Source organism: Aythya marila (assembly GCF_965140915.1).
Source record: "Aythya marila genome assembly, chromosome: 8".
In the NCBI taxonomy this organism is placed as follows: Eukaryota; Metazoa; Chordata; class Aves; order Anseriformes; family Anatidae; genus Aythya; species Aythya marila.
This window is the reverse complement of record NC_139049.1, coordinates 26,542,879-26,569,153: the sequence shown is the minus strand read 5'-3', so window position 1 is coordinate 26,569,153 and position 26,275 is coordinate 26,542,879. Positions and strand designations below refer to the sequence as shown.

Here is a 26,275-nt window from a genome sequence, read left to right as displayed (position 1 = left end):
TATTAAACAGACTATTCAAGACTTACTTGATCCGAGTCGAGAGTAACACGCAGCCCAAGCTTAGTCATTCCATCTTCTTTTAAGAGTTTAAGATGAGGACAGAGAGCTAAGCAGAAAGCCTTTGCCACATTTTCAGTCAATCTGCTGTGATCAGCTGGGTCACTCAGACCATTATGTTGCTCATCATTTTCCAGAAAAAACACCTTAAGGAAAGAATTAATTGAGATATTATTTTCTAGAAAACTCCAAATGTTATGTTACTGAGATGCCATTTAAACTTTTTATGAAAGAATACTTGAAGAGATTCTCAGGGAAAACAAGTAAAAGCTTCTGAAGACAAGCCACCGTAGGGAAAACAAACAAAACATCTTCCAAACAACAGATATTTAATAGTTGTGTTGCAGTCCCCAAGTGCTAAGTGTCAGTTTACTTGCAACTCAATTTGAGTGACTTACCTCTGTCCACCGAATGACCTTTCCATTTGCCTTGTACTCTGAGCCATGGAATATCTTCACGCTCGTTATAGACTCCATTGATTTGCCATCAATAGGGCTTACAACACTGCAGAGGGGAGGGAAAGTGGTAAGTTCCTACTTAACCAAAGATACAAGTTGAACAGAGAACACTGCAGAGGAGAAGTATGTCACAGATCAAAAAGCAGTGCCTCTGGTACACCAAAGCCCAACAGGATTGCTGCAGGTTATTGTCATAACTGCAGTGCTCTGCAATTTGAACTACTGCTGCACAGCAACTTGCCGCATCAGCTTAACAGGGCACAGACCAAAACTAGCCTCAGAAGAGAAGTCCCTGAACAAAGGCTTGTCTCAGGGTGCCAAAACCAGTGATCTCGCATCCCCCTGCTAGTTGTGCCGATGATGCTAGGCCTGAACCTTCATAATGATGAGTGATGACTCCTTAACGCCTGTACCCGTCACAACAACACTTAACCACCATAAGTAATTATGCTGCCGTACACGCTTTTCTTTTGGCTGAACTATCAAGGTAGGAAATGTGCTGTTGGTGTTCAGCAGTTTTCCTTCCAGCACTACTTAATGCAAACGAAGCACCAAGAGTGCAATGTGACCATGACACGCAGGGTTCGGCACTGAGTGTTGGGGCCAGATTAGTGGTTTCCAGTAACTGGATATTAGCAATGGAAAAAGAATCCATAGCACTGACAGCTTTCTAAATTGATGCCCCAAAGCTTTACTGTCTCAGTTCTAGTCTCATTATGTTTAATTGCACCTTGTCACTCAAAACAGAGCCACAAGCTTGTAATTCCTATTGATTTGAGGGCCCATGCACCTCATAAGATCAATTAAAGTTTTAAACAAATACAGTCAAACATGTTGAGCGATTGCTCCTCTGCTTACCCCTTACTAAAGTTTTTATCATCTTCTACCCACTGAATGTGAACATGTTCCTGAGGATCTTCAGCATCTACTTTGCCACAAGTGATGGTGAAGTCTTTCATTTCTCTCAAGGCCTGCCTCAAAGAGTCCATGTTCTCAGCAGTTATCTGGACCATCACTCCATCTAGAGAACCAAAAAATCCTCATAAGCCAAGATAAGCCATAATGAACAGATCCTACTAAAAAAAAAAAAAAATAAATGCATCCTTCCATCCTTCCTCTTACAAACAATAGAAAAGTTAAAAATCCATTTTAACACTATGCAAGCCCATTTCTGAACTCAGATTCCTAAAACATGCAACACTGATGGATGCTGATTAGTAAAAAAAAAAAAAAAAAAAAAAAAGAAGGATAAAACATGAAGACCATTTACCAGGTAAAGTCAGCTCTATAAACATCCACGTTTGTTTGCCCCAAAACTGACACCTGCTCCAGGTAACACTCAGAAACCAGATGTGACTGCCTCCATTTAGATACCACTCCTGCTGGCACCAGAGGCAGCACTCCAGCACTGACAGTTTTCAGTCTGGTGTATGGTCATGACTTCTTTCTGTCATGTCACACGTGGTAACAGAAGGGTGAACAAAACCAAGAGGCACCACAACAGTGATCCTGACTTTTCTTGTTCTCATCGCATCACGCAGTAACCTATAAATGCACATTCATAACCGTACATAATGCAGAACTATTTGGGAACACAGTAAGGTTAGTGGGGCTTCCTCTCCCGGTCTGTGTATTACACATTCCGTATTTCTTAGGCTCACAATTTCCTCATTCAGCCCCAACCAGTACACTGGTACCACAATCACAAGCCAGGTATTTCATATTTTACCCTCATTTTCTTGTGTCCCTGTCCTAGAGCATCTGGGTAAGTTCCCCCTCATTAAAGGAAGCAGTTTTCTGGGCTAAAAAGTAAGATAAAGCTGAAGCAGCAGCGTGATTCCAATACCCAAGGCATAACAGCAGAGCCCTGATAACTACAGAGCTGAGCAGCGGTAGAGGGGAAGCAGTGGGCTTGCAGCAAGCAGCTCAGTTCTTACCTTCTACTATACTGGATTTGGCAAGGTAGCCTGAAGAGGATTTTAAAGCTCCACTGAACACAAAGAAGCTGGCACCAGTCACTGCAACAACAACAACAGGAGTGATTTAGTGAGGCTTTCAGCAAAACAATGCCTCGTATGAGAATCAGACAACACAGCTCTATCATCCAGAGAGGCGATTAATTCTAAATCAGAACAAATGCTGCTCAGAGTTACGTGACTTTGACACGTTACACACTTGGATATGGAAGGGCAAATCATCCAGTTATTTTCTAAACTGGACAGTAGTTCTGTCAGCATTAATACATGTTCATATTTTGTGACTCCCTCTCCCCACAAATGCCTCTGTTTCAGGACTATTAATTTAGGATAACCAGTTACATAATTCACTTCTAGAAGTTCTCACACAACTGGCTAAGATTGTGTGAGCTGCCTATGGATCCCACTGACACCAACCCCCAGGAAAGACCACAGCTCAAAGCCAGCTGATCTAAAATAAGATTTTCTTAAATGATCACTGAGCATCATGAAGTACGTGCTGGAAATCCCTCCGCTCATCCCATATGTAAAACAAGCAGAACTCAGGTAAGACTACCAGCCCCGAGGGATATCCCATGCCAGTATACTCCCTGGATATGGGGATACTTGCCAAACAAAAGCTGTTCTCTGTCTTGCTTGTTCTCATAAATGTCTTTGTCAGAAATTTTCCCAAAACCCCAGTACTGACATTCTCAGAACACTGCTGCTGCATCATTTCAGCCTTTTGTACCAAGCATAAAGCCTGGAAACTAGACAGTCTAACTGAAGTGAACACAAAGAGCTTCCTGAAGATGCTCTGTTAGAAAGCTGCTGCTATTGGTTATTCCTGTCCACCTTTTCCTCCCACTAAACCTCATCTTCCTCCTTTGAAATAGTTTTATAGAGGTAGAGCACAGGCAACCACAGCCCCACCTCCAGGCTCCAACAACGCCAAAGGCTGCTCTTGCTATTAATGTCGAGGTGTTGCCTCAGCCAGTTACAGCACTGCGACCTCTGGAGCACCGCACGTCCTAAGCTGTATTGTGCAAGCAGCATTACCGTATTTACAAGGGAGCAAGCTGTTGGGGGCTTTATTTTATGTCTGCTGGATCTACGGAGCTGCCAGCACACCTCAGACAAATTCAGAACAGCACTGCTGACCTAGGAAGTGTGATGTGGACTGTACACAGGACACAAATGGCATAGCATGCCCCTCGACATCTGAGGTCGTGGATTCTGCAAGGGGAATAAAGCACTGAGGCAGTAAAGGGCATACAGAGCAACGTGGTACTGTCCCTTGTGTTGCAGGTCTAACTCACAAAGCTGCCCATTCAGGAACACCAGTAGTCACAATTACTTTCTCTGAACTTCTAGCAAAAACAGTGAAATACAAACCAACCCCGCCAGGTTCACAAAGCCACATGCTGTAATGGCATAAGTATGGCAAAAAGAAGTCATGCAGAGCACCATGAGGGAACAGCCTCCTCGTGAACCCTGTCCTCACCCTTCCTCGGCTGATTATGGATGCTGATGGCCTGTGTCTGGTAATTCCCGTCATCGTTCTGAACACACACCAGATGCGAGTCTGCTTTCTCGTTGAAGCACGCTCCCCCTGCTAGAACATGCTCGTTGGATTTGTTCATGGCTTTCATCATCTGCAAACAAAAAGGTTTACCATTTTTACCCTGTTTGTCGAGCAATACCATAAAGAGGTGACTCTTGGAACAGTTTAATCAGACAGAGAAAGATTCTCAGGAGTGCTCATAGTCCTGTGCTGGACAGACTTAAGCACTTAGAACCATAAACTGCTTTTGAAAAGAGGGTTCAGGTCTTATATCATCTAGATGCTTTCAAGTGTCACCTTTCATGTAATTAAGATAACTGGTACAAAGGACAGATGACCTACAGGTTGCCAAACTGCCTTGTCTAGCTGTTGTAAAAAAACACAACAGCTTCTTTCATTTTCTCCTCTCTTCGTGTAGTCTTAGACTATGAGATTTTTAATCTTAAATGAAAACTGAAGGAGTCGCCTATATCTGGAATTAGTTTCAAAACCAAAAATTATATACTTGCTTAAAGGAAAAAAAAGAAAGCTAATTAAGTTACATCTCTCCGGTGAAAACCCTGCAGAGAAGGAAAATGCTGACATCTCTGAACAGCGCTCAGACTCCCATCCTCTGCTTTCTGTAGCTGAGAGCACGCACGCTACACACAACACATTTATCTTCCTCAGTCTAACATAAAACCTTAATTACAGTGTCAGAAACATTAGTTGATGCTCACTATTGACAAATGTGCACAGGTGTAATGTTTGGGGAGGAAACTTAATTAAGATTTTGCATTAGACAGCAGCGTATTTCATTATCTAGTTTATCATGTCATGTTCCAGAAACAAGATTTTAGCTCGACAGCAGCCATCTTTATGGAGTCCAGCAGCTGCTTTTAGCATAACGAGAAACAATTGGACATGGCAACTGTATTTAGTAACAAGGCAACTCATTAAAAAAAGGGCAGTTGTCTTTCCTGAGGGACTAAATAGTTTCAGACAGGCAACTGAGTATCACTAGAAGTTATAGAAAGCTAAAATCATTTTGAAGAAAAAAATATGCATTTAATAGAAAAACTAGAGATTAATATTTAATCTGTTAATTGCAGTCTGAATTCTCCACATTTAATGCATGCAATAGATTTAAAATGAGGTTTTCATTTTCAAGACAGTTTGAGTGACACTGTCCTAATTAAATATCGCTCTACTTGGGAGAAAAAGTAAAGGTCTGGTGGCTTAATCCAGCTTAATTCAAACTACACTCAGATGAAAAATCTCTAGCAATTCAACCTTTCAACTGGATTGCAGGCAATAATGTTAAATAAATAACACTTTCTCCTTTTAAAAAGCTGAGTCCTCACTTCACATCGGAGAAAAAGCCCAAGCACAATGGTTCTGCTATGCTGCATAACACGGGAATTTTCTCTGAGTCCAGCCTAGTGCAATATCTAATACCAGCCTGACGCTAACGGACTTATAAACATCAGGCACAACTAACACTTGCTGAACTGCAGCTTGTGTGCTGTTGTTCTGCTCACTGCTCTGCAATAAGTACAACATGACTGTGTTATCAGCATTATTTTCTTCTTAAATCCAAAGCACAGCACCATACCAGTCACTAGGAAGAAAATTAACTCTATCCCAGCTGAAACTATGACATGTACCAACACATATCTAGTGCATGCAGACTTCACTGACCTTCTCCATTTTCTCACAACAGCATCAAGAATCAATACACCCTTTAACTGAACCTTCATCAGTGTCCTTGTTTTGAATTTCCATAAAAACATTTTTAATATTAGTTTACTCAAATGCTTCTTGCAGGGGAATTTTCTTATGTGATAAAGCTGTATTCTGCTCTGATACTACAAGAGCTTTTAAAAATACCATTTTGCCCAGGAGCTTTGTTCTTGTTCCTACTTCTGATTGGTTTCAAAATACCACATTTACCCCCCTCCTGTTCAGACAGACCACAAAATTAATCACTCTCTCCATTGCCCTCTTTCATTATTGTTCAAATATTCTGTCACTCAGCTTTCTCAACAGCACTAAATCCTAAAGAAACTAATTGATTTTCTCAGACTAGAAATCAAGTGTAGCATTTAGATGCAGAGAGAGATTTTACATAATCAGCAATCCAACAAATATGAATAAATGCTGCAAGTATACACACACACAACATAGATGAGAAAAGTTAATGCACTTTTTCCTCCTAGTTTACCTCAAGTGTAAAATTTGTCAACTTACTTGCTGAAATCAAAATAGTATTTGCAATCCTCTAATATTTTCTACTCTTTACGCTTTATATGTAAACAATTAAAAAGCCTGAAGAAAAAAAGAAATAATCTCCAGCTTTATTAACACTGAACTGAATTGCATTTTTCCTGCAGAGCCACCATCACTTCCTCTCAAGAAATGTGTGCATCATGCATTTATCATCTGAGTTTGAGACAGTTTTCCCTAGTGAAAGAGAATAAAATTCCTTTAGATCTCAGGTCCTCCAACCACAAAGAAACTGTAAATAAATGTATTTCTTTTAAGTGTTACCTCATTGTATCTGTTGCTGGGAATTTTGATGCTGGTTTTTCTGACTTCCATATCAACCACTAAACCTTGGACCACAGGCAGCGTGTACTGGTAATTTCTAAAGTCCTGGTAATTAAAACAAGTTTTTAAAAGTTAGGCATGATGATCGTAATTAACACTGTAGGTTTCATAACTTTCCTAATGACCAACAATTAGCTCATTAAAATAATTATCATCAGTGACTTGGAAAGCAGAGAGGGAGGGAAACATCCCAGCTTGTAACCTACAGAATCAAAGTACACAAATGAAAAACCATCATTGTGCCCGTTAGTCATTTCACCGATTTTCTTTCATCAAAATTAATGTTCTCCAGCCTTGAATACAAGGAAATTTGTTCTCTGTGTTCTGTTACGTTACTGGACAGCATTATTAGTTCTTTTTTTTCTAGCACTGAGATTAAGTCATGCATCCAAGAGAATTTTCTATACTGAAAATATTAGCAAAGCAGGAAGAGCTGATAAGTTCATTTAGTTGAAGCTCTGTATAGCCAAGAGCTGTGACTGAACACTGTGATGACCTAGCACTTCTGAGGAAGGAAGCAGAGCAACTGTTGCACTTATTTCCAGATCCAAACATTCTCAGGTCACCAGGTTTGGGGTGTTTTGGGAACCTTTTTACAATTCACCTGCTGTCAAAATCAAACTTCCAATACCAGTAACAGCAGGCAATTCACCCAAATGCCCACTACCTCCTCTCATCACCTTTTAAGCATGCCAGCTACTACATGCAACAGGAGTCCAGTTCTCCCCACGTGACCATGCACACCGATGGAATGTACAAGCTGAGTCTCAGCACTTACTGCAAGAAGGTTCATAATCGTATGTCCAGTCTCTCCAAACAAAGGCTTACGAAATCTGACACTAAAAAGTGGGCATGGATAAACTAGGATAAAATAAAACAGAAAAAGTCAAATTCAGCTTTGCATACCGAGATTCTGAAAAAAACAGACTCAAATACAAGCTCCTCACTTGAACGTGGTAAGCAGCAGCAAAAGAAGAGATTGGAAGGAAGGCCAGAGTTAAAAAAGCTAAAGCGAAGAAGAGTGTAACATCACAATGCACCTCACACAGGTCATGGCTCCTTGCCCACCACACTAGATGCAATAAGAACAAATACATGGAAAGCTAAGTGCCATGCTGCAAGACTGAACCTCATGACCTGAACCCTGATTGCAAAGATGGCTTTTCTGAATGCCTTTTTCAAAATACTTCTTAGAAACATCTTCTCCCTTTTTTATGACCACTCTCCACTATAGCATCCTAAGCCTTTCGGTTCTGTTGCTGGCATGTTACATTCAAGTAATAATATTGAGATTATTTCATGTTCTGTTTTCATAATTTCATACAAGTGTGGCAAATTCTCTACAGGAGTATGTAAAAACAAATTAAAAGGACATTTACAGTATGTCAACAATGCAGAATACCTGCATTCCTTGGCTGACTTGGCCATACCTGTAAAACACCTCTGATGCAATTCCTTGTGTAGCATATGGATCTGGCTACATTACATTATGTTGCAGCAGAAGCCCTAACAGAGCTTGAAACATGACTCACGCAGTAATATGTAACGCCAAGGTCTTCTAAACACGTATTTGAAGGAAGGTTCCTAAACTATGCTCAGGCAACCACCCAGCCCAATTTTCCAAAATGCTGTACATCTTCATAGTTCCCACTGCAGTCAGAAGGGGCTGCAAAAGCTCAGCAATTGGAATTAAATCATCAGGATTTCCATATAGAAATGAACTCCAGCTTCTGCACACTGATGCGGCATCTGGAAAGTATCACAGCTCCTACACACACACTGCAGAGCTGACCAGCTTAGACATGGTGTCCTGATGCACCAAGAGGTGCTGAATTTTCTGTGTCTGCCACCCTGGCTGCATACAGCAGCTCAGCTCCATCCCAGACATGCTGCATTCCCTGCCTTCGAGCTGTCTGGTTGATCTGCAGATGCTCAGCAGCCATTTTCTGGCTATCTAGCAACCCAGCGTGACTCCTGCAACTCATCTGCTGCACATCCAACAGAATTGGATGGGTGGCAGGAATCTGACAAATTCCACCAGAAAAAAAAGGATGTACCCAAGGACACCAGGGACACAAATGCAGCCCTTAGCTGGAGGGGACTGAAGGAGTGCTCTGCATCACAGGAGAAGTGAATATGCCCAAATCCAACTCACGGCTTGTATAACCCATGCTTCTATAAAAGCAACTCAAAGCCGTCTTCCCATTAAACCCAGAGCAGGCGCTTCTGCCTGTGAATATCAGAACATTTATTTCTGTGCTCAAAAACAGATGTCACAGCCAAAAAACAGATGTCACAACCAAAATATGAGCATCTTTGTTTGTTTTTCTAAATACTGATGGGAATAAATATACTACTTAAAAACCTCACGGATACACACAAAAATGTACACACCTTTAACACTAATGTTTGTTTGGACAAGTTTAATCTACATTCCTCATCCTCAGAAAGGAAGCTTTGAAGATTTCCTTTTTCCCTTCCAATAACATGTGTTTTATGAAAATTCCCAAATGACATTCTCTACACATCACAAGTTACATTTAACAATGAATGTAGGGTATATTCTAAAAATTCCTTTGTTAAATTTATGGAAATATTGATAAGTGCCTGTGAAAAAAACATTAACAACGACGTAGGAATTCCGATTTACAAGATGTGCCAATTAAAGCAGCAAATTTTTGGCCCATCATGGTGGTCAGACTTCCAGTAATCTCTTTGCTCCAGTGATGGACAGTGTCTTTTGAAAAAGATTTTATCATAACTTAATGCTAATTCCATGCTAGCTGCTAAGGTTTTAATTAGCTGAAACACTCTCTCCATCTTAGTTTTTATTATTTGCAACAGAATTTTCCTAACAAATTGCCACATCAGTTGTCCGCACAAGCATATTGTTATTCTCGGAATAATGAGCATGGTTTTACAAACCTAAGAGCAAACACACTTCCATTTCAGCATGGAAAGAACCTAACATCTCAAAGGCTCTCATTTGCCCTAACCACACCAACTAAATCAGACTTGTTCTCCACAGTACCCTGTTTCAGATCACCAAGTGAAAGACAAACAATTACTCAGAACTGGATTTGTCTCCATGAACAGCTCACTCACTGATCAACTCTTACAGCTGTAAAAAAGCTGTAGGTCATATCAAAGACCTCAGGACTGCTGTGCTAGTAGCTGGATGCAATCTGGGTACGAAACACCAGCAACAACAATTTTTACTTGCCCGTTTAAGCTTGCGTGACTTTACTAGGTAGCAATTTAGGGCTGGGCCTTTGTGCTCTAAATCAGAACGGATTCTCCTGCAGAAATAATTGCAGTCAAATGAGCACGTGTTACTTACGTCTGTATTCAGCTCCAAGTCTCAACATTAGCCGAATGGGGAACACTTTAGCCCAGGGCGTCTCCCACTTCTGAATGAGGATGCCAAATAAGTAGGGCGGGGTTGGGAGCACCAGGTCCTGCAGGGACTGATACGTAGCTGCAACGTACAGGAACCCTCCGTGTTCTTTGCTTCCAAGAAAGCTCTGGCTGAAAAAGGAGTGTCCCAGGTTGCCCACAACATTACCTGTGAACAAAAATACTCATTACATCACTAGACTGAGAGCTGTATCAAGAATCTAAAGAGTTTTTCAAGAGAAAAAGAATCATTTAACTCACTTTGCTTCCTGAAGCATTAATGCCTACCACTAACAGAAGAAGCAATGATTTGCTGCAGACAGGAGCTCAGGTCCCCTTTGGGAAAAACTGTGCCATCTGTTATGAAATAACTTGTGTACTAGAGCCATCAGAGCCATGGTTATCACCACTTGATCCCCCTTTAGTGATAACAGATACTCACTGACTGCTACAGGTAGGAAGTCAGATTTGTAGGAACATGCACAGCTTCTTTTCTGCACCTGCCTGGCTGAGCCGCGCCTGCAAGCGTTACCAGGACAGTACGTACAATCACAAACCCACCACCACTCCTTTTTTCTCCTTCTTTCCAGCTGCACACACGTATAAAGCAATACATTCCAAAATATGTACAATGCCTACTCATTTTACAAGGAAAACAGCAGTACCTTGACATACATGTACACGTCTCAGAATGGAGCAATTTATTTATTTTCTAACCGATACATACTTGAAGAGGTAAAGCAGACTGAGAACTGAGGTTGCCATGATTTGACAGCTTCTTCATGGCTGGCAAAAATGGTTCAGTGAATTAATTTCAGTTAAAAAAATAACAGGTGGAGCATGAGGAACATGCAGGGAAGGAGACATGTCTTGAGCATTTCAGTCATCTGCCTGTGTCAAGTAGTCAAAGAGGTGAAATGGAGGGGATGGTGCATCCCAGGGATGGCCAGGAAAGAGGAAGGGTAGCTCAGGCCAGTACTGCTGCCTGCAGCCTCCCCCTGGCACTACAGAAGCTCACTGAAAACCTGTGTTCAGCACCTCCCAGGCACTCACGAGATTTCCACTGCAGAAGCTGCTGATGACTGAACCAAACTTTCAGACCCAACTGTGATTAAAGGAGGTGTGCGCCTGGTCAAATGATTAATGCCCACTGGTTGTCCTCTCATTTAGTCAAACCACTGGGGTGCCTGCTCAGTCATATTGAAGATCTAGGTCATTTTAAGAACTACACAAAAGAGTATTCGCTTAATTAGTATACTTTATGTAAAATGCAACCGAGACAGACACAGGGGAGAAACACCACTAATTTTTACTCTAATTCTTATTCTTTGATGCCCTTAATTTCCAAAAATGTTTATGCTGGAACAGCTGAATGAATGTGAAAGTTGATTAGATTATTACAGCAGCCAGTGCAGCATTTAACATCAGAGCAAAGGACCACAGTGTAATTCCTTTTATCAAATGACAACGACAGCATGCAAATAATGAGCAGAACAGCCTGCAGACAGAGGGGCTGCTAAGTAGCAGTGTCTGCTCCTTCCTCACCACCTCATAATGGGGCATTTGTATCTGAAGTCAGAAGATACAAAGGAAGGGAAGGCAGAGAAGGAAGCAACGCTGTCCCCCTTCTTCAACATGCACACAAACTAGACACAGTAACTGGAGTTTTTCTCCTTCTTAGACACTGGCATGCCGAGACAAATGACACACAAACACTAGGTCTCAAGTAAAAACATGTCACAGAAATGCAACTATGACATCCTCAGTAATACCAAAGTGATCATTAAGTAAAGCCTTCTCAATTTTTATACTGCAGAACAGCCTAAAAATCATATAAAGGCATTTACAAATGCAGTAAAATAAATTCAGAAGGTGCGGTTTTGGCCAGCAAAGGAAAAATTAGCCAATGAGTCCTTTCAAGACCATCCCTTACATGAATGCCCTGTGAAAGTCCCAAGTCACAGCAACACTCTCAAAGCCAGCCCTGGCATGAAAACAGTACAGCTATTCCTGGGCACCTTGCTGGAGTTGTCTTTGTTGTTGTTGTTGTGCCCACAAGGTGCTGCACAAACAAAGCTCTTCAGTTCTCTGGTAAAGGGCAACAGGCTTCAGCTGTGCAGGCACCCCATGGCATGCTCAGGCTCATTCATCGCTTGCTGCTATTCTGAGAAGTTGACTTTTTAATTTTGCAGATACACAAAAGGCAGAGCTGCCACCATCAACCTGGACCAGGTTCCAGAACTCTTACAGTGGTTACAACTTCCATGATGCTCAGCTGAGCATACCTGGTGTAAAATAGCCATTCATTAACCTAAAGGATTAACATGACTAATAAGAGCTACATCAGACCCTGTGCAAACAGATTTTTGTTGGCCTGTGCTGTGACACTACAGCCTGCTTGGTGAATACATTGCTAATGCTGGTGAGTGCAACCCAATGCTTCAATTCGTGTTCAAGAAAAAGATTTTCTCTGATCTAAAATAGCTGTTGGCACCTTTCTATCTCAACTCCACTCATTTGCTTTAGCAGTTCCCACCTACCCTCAATAATCTCCTCTTCATTTATATTTCCTTTTTTCCCTTCCCATCTGTTCTTAGCCAAACAGAAGCTACAGGCCTGATAGTAAAATTAGTTGGTGAGGTTCTTGGTTCCAACGACATGGTCATAATGTATTAAGTGCATGAAATGCTAAACGAATTAATACTGGACCCTTTTCTGAATTATTTTTTGCATGAAAGAGGCCAGGCAGAGGGAAGCCATAGAGCCCCATCCGTGAGGCGAGGTGCTGCCCACTGGAATGACAAAGCAAGCAGACATTTCCACTTGTGACTGATGCCAAGTGCTGCAGCAGAAGGGGACGACTACTTATTTTTTCCGTTTCAGGAGACGGAACTTCAAGACTCACATGCTTGGGCTGCCTTAACAAGAAGCTTTTCAGCTAAGAGAAATATGAAAAATCCCCTCAGTGGAACCTACACCGAGCTGTTCAGCACCTTGCCCCCACAAGCCACAGCAGTACGGGGTATTCCTACAGACACAAGCAGCCTGCAGTATGAGCTCTGATACGTTACCACTATTAAAGGGCCAACTACGGGGATGATGCAGTTGTGCTGCAAGTCATTATTGATAAGACCATGCAGCCTGCTTTGCAGAGAGCATGGGAACAATCAAGGGAGTGTTCTCCCAAACACCTCTCTAGCACCCTTTTCAAGCAGCAAATGCAAGTCAAAAAGCTGGGCTTCTCCCACAAAATATTTCTGACCTGCCCAGGGTTTGACAGTCTTTCCTGTCATGTCTTTGAAGGTGGTTCTAAGTCAAGGTCCCACCAGTAAGTTACTAAATACTCATATTTGTCAGTAAATTCCCATTCACTTTTTATTTATGTGGATGCAAAGTACTTCAAGCTATCATAATGCTACCTTAAATAAAGGACAGCTATTAGCAACTTGATGAGGTCAAACCCCGCCCACTGCACTGTTACACATTCGAAGCACAGAACTCTATTTCAGAAGCCTGTAGAGAAAGTGTAGCCGTCAGAAGAACCATCAAAAAAAAAAACTATCATTCTCAAAACCATGTAATTTCATTTACAAAATATCACAACTTCCTTTCTAAAGTAACTCAGAGTGAACAGAAGGGTGCCTTTCCTTACAGTATGTTCCAGCCCCTGACACCAGCCAATTCATATTATTTAGGAAGTGTATAAGTGCATCATAAGCGTGTATGATGCAGCTAAAGCAACTCTGCAGGAGGTCCATATTTATTCTCTTTCTCAGTTATACTAGGTTACCCTGGACCTTAAATCTTAAGCACATCTACAAAATCCTTTAAAAAAACAAACACACTTGCATCCACTGATGTGACTGTCTCCGGTAATGATCCATAGTGTGTTGTGAATTCTTCACTTAGGTGTCTTCCTCTGATGAACAAAGCTCTTTGCTTATCAGTTTGGCAATCCCTTCTGGGCTCAAATAAAATAGTTTATACCAGGAAAGGTGAAGGATAAAAAAAATACTCCTGTGTTTGTTTACTGCCTTCAGTACACAATGAAGCCATTTCAGTGCTTTTACCAAAACCAGATGCAGTTAAATTCCTGATACATGCTCCATGCCACTCGGTTAATCCCAGGTCAAAAAGCTGGTACTAGCATCCAGTCTCAGGGAATGCATATATATGTTGCTTGGAAGAGAGGAAGCTGCATCTGCCTGGCCTCATTCCACTGCCACCAGTAACAACCAAGACCTGCCAAGTACCAAACACCATGCCAACATCCTGAAAGTTCAGACATCCTAGGCCTGCAGCCGGAAATGCAAGGATCAATCACCTGGGATCAATCTTGCCAGATGGATTTTCTTCAAGAGCAAATGAGCACATAGCCTTTAGGAAAGCAGCACAAACCCAGTCCCTACCACACAAATGTCCACAAAGAGACATAGAAGAGACAACTGTGGATGTAACTTAATCACACAACACATCTGTAGTAGATGCCATTATTGAGAAAAAAAACATGAAACTCAACATTCAAACTTCTGACCAGACTCAGTATCTTTGCATTGAAACACATCAGCAACTAATTTGGAATTGCCTTACTCATATTAACAACAACATAATGCTTCACTTACTATCATTGTGAGCAGCAGTTACACCAGCATCCAAAACTTCCTCAGACGAGACTGTGGCAGTCTTCCAAACAATCACTCTCCTCCCTTATATGTTTGATTTTGTACCCATCTTTCCATATCACACTTGCAGGGGTGTGTTATTCACTCAGTTCACCTGTTCTCTGTTCAGAATATCTACATGTATGTGGACTTCTCCATAGCTCTCACCTGTTTTAGATACCAGCTTAATAAAACCAGGCTGGGTAAAACATATCCAAAGCTGTGATTGGGGTAGAACACCCCCAGAACCATGGGGATCACAGAGCCATTTCAAGCTGCTGCCATACTTGCGCTTTTCCTACAGAAGTAACAGTAGCATTTATTGTATTCCACCAGAGCTGATGTACTAAAGCGTATCTGGCAGCTCTGTATTAACACATCCAACTGCTTCAAAGTACCCATTCACAGGGACAGAAGTTCTCATTTTTCCATTCACTAGACCTCCTGCCAGGCTTATAGCCAACAGACAAGGATAATCATGGGATTACTACCACAACAGTACAACTACTACAACTACAACAGAAATCATTAGCTTTCAATTTCGAAACAAGAAAGGGAACACAGCAGGGAGCTCGATGATGGAGGTGCCAAAGTAAAAACAGAACAAGAGAAACAACAGCAGTTAATACTTGCCTTAATTAACAACTTTACAATTTATTATACCTCACATACATACAATCTATAGTAAAAAATGCCATTTTTCCTTCAAAATCTCTCAGTTGTTTTACAATTAGGAAGCCTTAACACTAGACTACAGCTTGAGGTTGAGCACTTCCCCTAAGAAGACAACTGATGAAGGTTCAGAGTGGTTTTGCACCCGACTGACATCTTATCCACACTGAAACTGGAAACGAAACTGAAGGGCAAACTGCAAACATTAAGCATCCAGACCAAATGTTTCAGCTGGCGGCTCAGAGGCCTGAGCTCTGCTGCTGCTACCTGCACATGCCAGAATCGCGTTCTGCAAATGGCTGAGTGCACAGAGGACAGGACTTGGTCTCCAGAAACAAAATAGACTCTGAGGAGAGAAGTATCTGGGGAGGGGCATGAGTACACACAAGTTTGTGCTTCCAGGTTTGAATGCAGAATTCAAAATTCAGCAGGAAAAGCTAGTAAATAAGTGTGACTTGTGAAAAAAAAAGGAATCACTACGGATATGGACTTTACTTAAATAAACAAGGGGAGGGAACGCTATAAATTTTGGTTCTAAACAAAAGCAGCAGCAAAACCAAAACTTTTCCAAAACAGAATCAATATCACTGTATGCAAGTCTTGTTACCATTCCAATAAAAAATACTGTATGTCTTTTTATTTTATGATGGTTTTTAAATAAACATTTACTACAGGACATAAGTAAGAAACATCAGAATTTACTTCAGTGTCCTCATGGCAAAATAAATTTAAACCAATATATAATGAAGAATGAGACTGTGAGGCAGTTTCAAATAGTTCCTAATTTCTAGTGGGATTCTCATTTGCTCTAAATGTCTAAACTCTAAACTAACATCTAAACTCAAGGAGAGATGCAATACCTCTGAAATGAACAAACTTGGAAACATGGATGCGTCTGTAACAGTACCTAAACTGCTAACAGCTTCCATGGGATTACAACCACCAAACTGAAACCCTACAGCACCATATCCTGTCTCTCTGGCTGAATGACACTGAAAATGGCTAGAGCTGCAAATACGCTCATATATACTTCTCTCTCTCAAACACACATGACTTGGGGGAAAAAAAAAAAGAAAAAAAGAGGAGGAAAGGAGGATGCATATTGAGATTGTGCATTACACAATGCTGCAGGAATTTATTGACATGCATTGATCTATGAAAGTTTCAGTGCTGTTTGGTATTACACACACCTTGAGCTGCTATACAGTATCTATTTGTACTGCATGTCTGAAACACAAAACAGAGCAAACACTATCAAAACAACATTACACTTAAGCAGTGAAGTTTGGCTTCTGATTAAAAATCGTACAATAGCAAGCAGCTCTTTGCACAACTGCAATTGTAAGATATCAAATTACTATCATGAGAGCACTAAAAAAAAGAATTCCAAATACATTATGGAGAAGATATAAATTATGTATTTCTGTAGTGTAATTATACAGAACACCATTGCAATATACACACCTAGCTGCATTTATATCTGTGTATACATATGTGTTTTCATATATAAATATATATATGCACACACAAAAACAGAGCATTTTGTACCTCTCTCTGAGTAACACCATAATTAGAAAGTAAAGCATTGTAAATGAAGTGAGGTTTGGAAGGTTATTTGTTTCCCGTGTATTTGAAATCCATTATGATGAGATAATAGTACATTCCAAACCTGGCAACCTCTCTGGACAAGATGACCTTTGTTTTATCAAGATATTTTAGGAGACAAAGATCTTTTTTCATTATTTCAGTTAAGAATTGGATTCAGTCACTGCAAAGGCATTTCAAATGACATGCAGAACCCTTTAAAATGCTATTTTCAGTACATAACCCTAACGCAATGCAATTTAACCTCTGGGAAACTAGTTTTAATTTCTTATCACTGGAACGAAATGCTTGTTTTTTTCTTAACTTGCAATAGTTTTTGAACTCTAAGGTCTAACAATAGTTAAAAGTGGAAGCCCATTTACTCCTCAAATATGAAACTTGCGAAAGGTTACATAATACAATCTTGTAATTCAGATACTAAAATTCAAAATTCAGGGATAATTTCTGCAATGCCTTACAACTCATTCCAGGCAAACACACACATACAAAAATCTGTACTACTTTACAATATGGATAGTATCTCCATAGTGTGGCAATAAACACACACTATAGGAATCAAACTTCTAAGCTACTTGGTTTGGGGGCATTTAACATTCTGTCCACAGTGATGCTCAAAATATTCTTTCTTATCTTTGAAAAAAGCTATCCAGACTTAGCTTTCTTAAGAAAAATTATTAGAAGCAATGCAATTACTGTTTCCAGGAGCTCTTCTAAGCATCCTACTACACTTATTGCTAAACAAAGTAGAGAAATATGTTAAGGTATGTGTTATCTCTATTCAATTTCTTAGGCAAAGACCTGGCGGAAATGCCAGGGCAGACAATAAGTAAAGGCTGCTGAATACAAAATTGCCACAGGGAGAGTCTTCCTTTTGAAATCATTTTTAATAGATAGCTTTCCTACCTGCTAAGGCATCCCGATAAAGTTGCACAAAATGGTTAAAGATATCCTTGGGCAAACATTTCTCATCAGGCAAACACTGCAAGAGAATGACTATCTCTGACTGCCCCACCGCGTGCATTCCTTTTGTAGTGAAACACCAGCACTTTCTGTTCACATCTGCAGAAAGGAAAATTGTATCAGAACAGAAAATCAGAATTTCACAAAAATATGCCTAAATTCACTACAAAAAGACAGTTCAATAATCAGTTTTACAGCATATTTGGTTGTGATATCTGTCACATGGACACATTTAGATTCTAAATCTGGCATGCAGGCATATCCAAACCAAAAGCAGCTCAATAATTCCCAGTTGGCAGCTAGGGAACAGCCAGAGCATTACAACTCCCAGTCAGATTTTGGGATTAACTCCACAGAGCAGACTTTTAACAGTTTCTGTATCCAAATTAAAGGGCGGGATTTAAACGGGAATGAAGGAACCTGAGAAAAGGCGAGGCTGTTGGCTGTGCATATGGTGACCCTGACAGCTACACAAATTTCAGACAGTGACATCTTTCTCATGAGGTGGATCGCCCAATCACTGTGTTCTTCTTCACATGGATGTTAATGATGACACATGCTCTAGGCTTCAAAATTTGTTTGTTGAGGATACTATGTTATCAGAATAAAGTCTTTCATCTAAATATATATATGTAAATGTACTGCTATTTAACAAGATGCTGAAAGGTTTATAAACAACATGTTAGTTTATCATATGAACTTTTCACAGAACCGAATCATTTTTCTCAAAAATTGACCTTTTGAGTTGTTCACATCTTTCTATGTAACAGAGATCAACTGAGGTACTAACACAAGAAGCCATCTATATGCCTCTTCGTTGTTCCTCCTTCTTTCAGCACATGGACACACACACATGCGCCTGTACAGTATAGAAAAGGATATGAGATGTGCAGTAGCACAGAACTTGCATATTACTATGGGATCCTACATACTCTTCCCAAGATGGGTTGACGGTGAAATGAGTTAAGCAACCAAGGGAAAAATAAGTGATGTAATATTCTGCCCTACCAAGTTGGACAGGAGATGCCTGTCTACAAAACTGATTGGCGGCTCTAGTTTATATTTGCTAAACAAAACTATATGTATCAATGTCAAAGCACTGGAAATAAAAATATAATTTAATTTAATATGGCTAAGTACAAAGTTTTCAGTCCATGCACACTTTCTTAGACTATACTACCAAATAAAAATGCTGCTTTTCCTAGTAATAATATATACAAAATTTCCCCTCATATCCCAAGGCTTATTTAATTAAAAAATAAAAAATAAAAAAAAATAAAACCAACTTACAATTTACAATTTTTACCATAGACAGCAAATTAGCATTTAAAACAAATACAAGAGGGTCAGGGCCACCATCCTCCAGTTGCTGCATGACAGAGATCTGAGAAGGCCTCTCTTCTACTGCATAGTCTATAAAAGAACAGGTAAACACATAGTAAAGTCCTCAACTTAGTTATACAGTACTCGGTATTATAATCAGTTAGCCCAGATACTGATGCTTTTTCCTTTTGACATTTAAAAAAAACCTTTAAGTATTGCTGATTTGATTGTTTCCTAAGCTGGTATTTCCAAACTTCAATAGCATTTATATGCATAACACCTGTACATCCCTCAGAAAAGTACAGCTTGTTTTATAAATCAAATTTTTTTTTAGTATCAACTGGAGGAGAAAATGGAAATCAAATTGAGAAATGTGTCATGATGTCAACTGAAATCTCCAGATGACAAAGAAGTTGGCAATTGCTATTTATGTCACAGTAAAGCACAGGACCACCAGTCCTGCACTACAAACACAACATATGGGCTATCCCAATGTCACAGAACTTAACATTTTCAGTGCATTAGCTAATGGGAAGATAACAAAGGGACGGTAACAAACTCTATATAAAAGTGTTTTTCAGAGATCATAGAAGGTCTAAATGTGGTGTAAAATGGATTCCAGCACGAACATTTGAAGATGTCTATAGTTCCCCTCTATGATTAGATCCATAAGACTACTAAATTAAAATTTGTCATCCATGTGATTATAATCTATTCTGCATTTAAGATTTAACAAAAAACAGTTACAAAGATAAAAACAGGTTTTGATAAAATTATATTACCTTTCCAGTTCGAATTATCTAGAAAGAAAGGTAATTTTGCTTTCTAATGTTTAAGTGTTTTTGGAATGTTTTTAAATAGAATTAAAATATTGGAAGTAAAACACCGCAAAGAATAGAACCATAGAAAAATCAAGAAAATCCAGTATGTGACAGCATATGAAAAAAAATCAACTTAGCATACAAAATGTGATTTACATGAGGTTACCTATATAAAAGCTAAAAGTATAGTGTAGTTTCACTCCTCCTTTTTGTGGAGGAGAACGAATAATCAGGCACCCACATGAACAGCTAACACAGGATGGAACAGATTTGTTTTGAAATGAAATGCTGCTTGCATTTTGGTTTTGACAATATCCTACAGTAAAAGGTTGCTTCCGGCTTAACATTAGAAATGCTCTGTACCAGCAAAATATTTAAAAGGAATATCTATATATAAATAATGTATGCATATATATATATATATATATATATATATATATATATATATATAAAAAGATGAAAAAATAAATTAACACCAGGAACATATTAAAGAACATCACAAATTAGACTGGAGAGCAATTGCCTGATGAACAAATATATACTTTTTTTAACCTTTTGAAAATTAGTTTTTCTTTTTCAGAATCCTCCACTACTTGGATACTCTGGAAGGCTATATCACAATTACTGCATGCTTCACTGCAGACCAAGATGTGAGATAGTGCTGTTGCATTCAGTGCTCTGGGATGCCTCAGACAGAACAGATATTCCAAGAGAATTTCAGAGAAGGGAAGCATGAATATTCAGAAGGCTAATTAAAATGTATCTCTGTATGAAACATTCCCTACAGTTCGATTAGTGAAGAAATTAGCCCATATTACTGGACTGAAGTTAATTTTCCTTTTGCTTTGTATTTTACTTCTTACAGTAATTTCATTGCAACATGAGATTCTTCCTCATTGCTAATAAGGATCAAGAGTGCAAATGAGTGTCATGACATTTAGTCACAAGTACTTGCTGTGAATTTCTTCAAATATTCAGCATATTGCCATTGTCTTATTTTTAAAATAAATGTAGTAACTATTGGGTTAATTGCAACTGGTTAGTATAAAAGCTAGCTATCAACTTATCTTCGTTACCTCCTTTTACTCCAGTGGAGATGAGAATTGGAGGAAGACCATCTTCAGGAATTAGATTCATTGCACTGCCAACAGGACTGCCAACCTGAGTTATACTTCCCGAGAATACAGAAGCATTATCAGTCTACAAGAAGCAAACAATAACAAAAGACAACATTACAAATGCAATAATGATAAACATTTAAGAGCTCACTGACTAGATTACTAGACGTAGGTGAAGGACTTCTGTGTCTGCCAGAGAACCAGAAGCATCAAGTAATCTGGCTCTTTAAAAATAGATGATAATGATGATGATTCCTGTGTGCAAACTATTACTACAATGCCTGCTTAGACAGAGACTGTATGTCCTTTCTCTAGCACCACACATTCCCTTTTCCTTACTATATGTACATGTAAATGTACATTTTAACTTGGTGAAGCCTCAATGCCACTCACACAGGGTATGATGTATTTCATACCACTAAGATTGCACCTACATTTTCATGCGTAAATCATTTTATGAGAAGTCTCAGGCAAAGTATGTTTCCGTTTCATGCTATGACAATCTTCTGTTTGAAACTCCCTACTGACCATGACTCTGCTTTTTTAAAGACCTGAGTTACACAAATGTGCTTTATACACAAGGCTGTACAGCCAAAAACTTGGAATCCACCTAGCACACAGACTTCAAACATTGCTTAGCACTCTGTCTCATAATAGTTCATTTCAGTCCAAAATTATTTGGCTGTTTCAGCACTATGTAAATGTCAAAATAGGTGAGGACGCTTGCTGTACAACACATGAAGTCAAGCCTCAACAGATTTCCCACATCAGTCCTCCTGAAATCACAGAAGCTGATATAATATTCATGACCAAAACAGGCATGGTATTTTGAGCAGTGAATAGCATAATGTCTCCTTACTTCTGCTGATAAAGTGTTATTGGTCACAGGCTTTGTTGGATCATGTGATACTGCTAAAGTTCCTGTAGAAGTTGTCCCAGCTACTGTCAATTTTGCTGCATCAGCAACCTCTCCATTGGGTAATATCCCATCAGCAAACCAAACACGCCTTTGTTCTCTAGGTTGAGCCACTAGAGAGAGAAAAAAAAATAGTATTTAACATCTCACAGCAACACTGACTGGAAAATCTGGACACAGAAGAGAAAAACTGTAAATTAAAAATAATGAAATGTGGATTGGAAGGGACTTAGGACATCATCTGCTGCATTGCCTATGGCGGCAACATGTATAAACCGAGCACTCCTCTGCTGAGAATGGTTTACCTGTCCTTAAAAACCTGATGTCTCTGCTGAGGGCAGGAATGTCACAACTGGCATTAGTTAGAGTACTTGGAATGGATGAAGTGCAGATATTCTTACCAACTTCTTACTGCAGCTAAACTGAAAGAAAAAAAAAAAAAAAGTACTCTTACCTTCTGCTCCAGGATGCTTTAAAACTCCCACAGGTACCATGACGGTGGGAGGCGGAGAGCTCAGGGCGCCTGAGGCCTGAGCCTGCTGCAAAGGAGGGATAGTAGAACAGTATTCAGCGGGATTGTTAGGGTTAGGACTCTGGCTTGAGGCACTCATCATGTTCTCCCAGGCTTGAGCTAAAGCAAACAAAGAACAAGAAACATGAACAGACAAAAGTACCTAAGAGTCCAAAACACCACATTAAGTTCTCAGCTACAGCAGCTCCAAATTCTGACACCTTTCAAAGACCATCTCTCTCAATTTAAAAGCTGAGAGCATAATTAAACAACAAAATGCATAGCAGGAAGAGAAAGAGCACTCAGCCTACACAATGAAACTATCAGTTCATACACAAATATTTTCTGAAAATGATAACAGAACACTTGACCTGAATGTTGCTTACTTTCTTGTGCCTCACTTTGGTTCCTCTTCATCAATGATTTCATTTAGAACTCAACTCAGGTATATCTTTATCACATTGTATTCCATCATACATTACAGATGGAAAATGGATAGACAGGCATTCCTTCTACAAATATTTTATAACCTTCAGGACACTTGAACAGATTTATCTTTCGTATATAAGAAAAAGCACCTTGCATTTCTTTATATTCAAGGCAGATCACTACGGATCAACAACTTATATTCCTAACTATCTATAAAAAAATGAAAGCTTATTCTATTAATTCTGAAGGAGTGACTTGAGCCTTAATTCAATTGCCCAAACTAGAACACACAAAATTCCTCTGTCAACAACATCCATCACAGCAAAACCTCTCCTGGAGCTAGTGAAACAGACTGCACATCACTACTCCTTTTTCATCTGTAAGAAAGGCTTATAGCTATGCAAGGTACCAGCAAATTCAAATGTGAGCTAGTACATTCAACCACATTAGTTTGTTACAAATAAATGCATTCTTCCAATCAGGCATAAACATTGTGCCATCTGAATTCTCAAAGCAGCTAAAAAGCCTGAATAAAATCACATACATCTTTGGGTTCCTTTGGCTATGAAATGTCAGAAAGCCAACATGAAGACTGAAGAAAAAAAAAACAACCAGAACACAACAGAACATGAAACTTCCTGTTTCTTTCCATCAATATGCAAAATCAATAGAGTGAAATACCTATCAATAGAAAAGGTATTGACATTTGAGAAGAAAGATTAATTAAATACATTGAAGCATTTTTAACAGCAATTCTGTATTCATTTAGAGCATAAGTCCCCCCAAAAAGGACGCGTTAAATATGCAGAAAAAAGTTACATCACTAGAATCCCATTATTAAAAAACTGATAGCAGGGTAAAAGAACATTTTTAAAGCCTTCTCTTGAACAAGCAAAGTGCCAACACAGCATATCTACCAATTCAAAATACAGCAAAAGTGGCACTAGAAGCTCCTTAATTATGTAGCCTGTCCATGGAAAAGTATCAGACAGCACACAACCCTTCCTCAACATCCCACTAAAATACAAAGTGGGTACTGAGCAACCAAATGAAATAACTTTTAAAGTGCCATTCCTACCCCAACTCTCAACCCGTGCAGAGATGCTTAACCTGCTGCATTGAGTGGAGAAAAAAATATAATATCTATATATATATCTGTACTGACCAAGAAACTGCAAGAATCTGGAGAGATCAGACACAGTCAGGCTACAGGGTACATAACCAGTAACCACAAAGCACTGCAGCAGGAATAGAAACACAGAGGTAGCCCAGAGGCAAGTACACCTCAGTATGCAGACAGCACTCTCCCTACAATAAACCAAGCAGTGGTGTCACTCTTTGCTACCATTAATGTGTATCCATCTTGGCAAAAGGACAGAAAGGCTTTTAAAAGGAAATCATTATAACATGATCAATTTTATTATGCCTTTTTACAAGAACACTTCTGGTTTCAACTGAAATATTTTCAGATTCCTCCCTTCCCCCAGCTGAAAACAAATCCTACTCATCACCAAAAGGAGCCAGTTGTCTGCTGTCAGGTGTGTACTTCCTTGTTCTTTTACACCTTGAAATATGCTATTTTCTCTGATTCAAAAAATGCAGTATTTTAGCACCCTTTCAACACTGCCATTGTTGGGACTTGCTCTTAATTTCTAGATATTACAACCTACAATCGCCTGTCACCTTACATAGTTGGCCTATAGGGTGCCACTAGCTAAGAAGGACATAAGACTATTAGATAGTGTCCAAAGGAGGGCTATGAAGATGGTAAAGGGTCTGGAGGGGAAGACGTATGAGGAGCAGCTGAGGTCCCTTGGTTTGTTCAGCCCAGAGCAGAGCAGGCTGAGGGGAGAACTGTTTGGACGACGTTCTCAACAGATGGTTTGGTTTTGGAGTGGTCCTGTGTGGAGCTAGGAGTTGGACTCCTTGATCCTTGTGGGTCCCTTCCAACTCAGGATATTCTGTAATTTTATGAATTATGGATAAATAGTACTTTCCCAATTTCTCTATTGTGCATAATCTAGAAGAGGGACAACTGCAATACTCTTCTCTTCAGTAATCCATACAAGAGTCTTAACAGGTTATCCAATTACATATCAAAGACAGAGAGTAGGCTCCTGAATCAATACAAATACCCAAAATCACAGTTTCATGAAACCTGGTATAGCATTCACAACCAAAAGTTTCCAAATGCATGGCAATCTTACCAGTTTTTGCCTTTTGTTATTCAAATTTAGTTGAGGAATCCTAACTCCCAACAGGGATTCCAAGATTCTCAAGTGCTGATTTAGTATACTTACCAATACAAGTAAAGTATTGTAATTAAAAAATAAAAATAAAAATCATCACTGCAACCCAACACGAAGCCAGCGAAGCTCTGCATTTCAGATTCTCTTTCTACTTACCGTTCATTAGTACCGAATGGCAGATTACACACACTCTAGCTTCCTTTCGATCCATGTAAAGCAACTTGCACTTCAGGCTACAGCATGCTGCACAAAAAACCTGAAACCGAAGGGGAAAACAGTTAAGCGTCATTCAAAAATACGCAATGACCTGATGAATTCAGATAAGAGAATATCTATAAAACTCTAGACATGTAAAATAAGGAGACAAATTATCAATATTTTCCCATTAAAGCCTCCAGGAGTAATATCTACCCAAGACTCCCTTCCTACTAATTCTGATGATGTAGTAGTAATTTGGAAATTAATTCCAGTCTTAGAGCAATACTTTCTGGATTCAAGTATGTTTAAATACACAAGTTTTCTCTACGTAATAGATTACTGTGGCACAGATGAATTCAAATAAATCATTTTTATTTGCAGCAGGGCAATTCATCTATATTAGCAACTCTGGTTATTTAATCTCTTAATATATATTCCTCAGTCACATGAGCATTGATAAATCAAAATGCTTTAAGTGTTCAGTAAAACAAGACAAAAATGGCATCGGTACTGCTGGAAATCTTGCTTCATTTATTAAAAAACATAAAATCCTCCTATTTACTTGATTACAAACACTAAAGCATCACAACGGTAGAGAGAAATCAGAAACTGCATTTTATGCACACTGGCTGCTAAAGGGGGACCTAGTTCAAAATCCTGGAGGGACAACTAGGTGCAGAGGTGCAGTTGCATTACTAGCACTTCTCAGCTGAGCTGCCTCTAACTGGGCAGGGAACAGCGTTGAGGCTTCATCCAAACAAGCAGAATCATAGAACGTAAGCACAGCTTGTGT

At 39.5% G+C, this 26,275-nt stretch overlaps 1 protein-coding gene across 5 annotated transcripts in view; it reads right to left on the bottom strand.

Moving 5' to 3' along the window:
• Positions 1-26,275, bottom strand: part of ZFYVE9 (zinc finger FYVE-type containing 9) — a 76,179-nt gene that overhangs the window by 3,687 nt on the left and 46,217 nt on the right. For all 5 annotated transcript variants that reach the window (XM_082766088.1, XM_082766090.1, XM_082766087.1 and 2 more), the window contains 14 exons: positions 25,441-25,540; positions 22,550-22,726; positions 22,039-22,208; positions 21,138-21,261; positions 19,208-19,330; positions 17,861-18,016; positions 9,964-10,188; positions 7,402-7,484; positions 6,564-6,668; positions 3,975-4,125; positions 2,453-2,533; positions 1,374-1,536; positions 456-561; positions 27-203 (listed from right to left, as the gene is read on the bottom strand). In XM_082766088.1, coding sequence (XP_082622214.1) covers positions 27-203; positions 456-561; positions 1,374-1,536; positions 2,453-2,533; positions 3,975-4,125; positions 6,564-6,668; positions 7,402-7,484; positions 9,964-10,188; positions 17,861-18,016; positions 19,208-19,330; positions 21,138-21,261; positions 22,039-22,208; positions 22,550-22,726; positions 25,441-25,540 — 1,941 coding nt within the window. The remainder of the gene's footprint in view (positions 1-26; positions 204-455; positions 562-1,373; positions 1,537-2,452; positions 2,534-3,974; positions 4,126-6,563; positions 6,669-7,401; positions 7,485-9,963; positions 10,189-17,860; positions 18,017-19,207; positions 19,331-21,137; positions 21,262-22,038; positions 22,209-22,549; positions 22,727-25,440; positions 25,541-26,275) is intronic.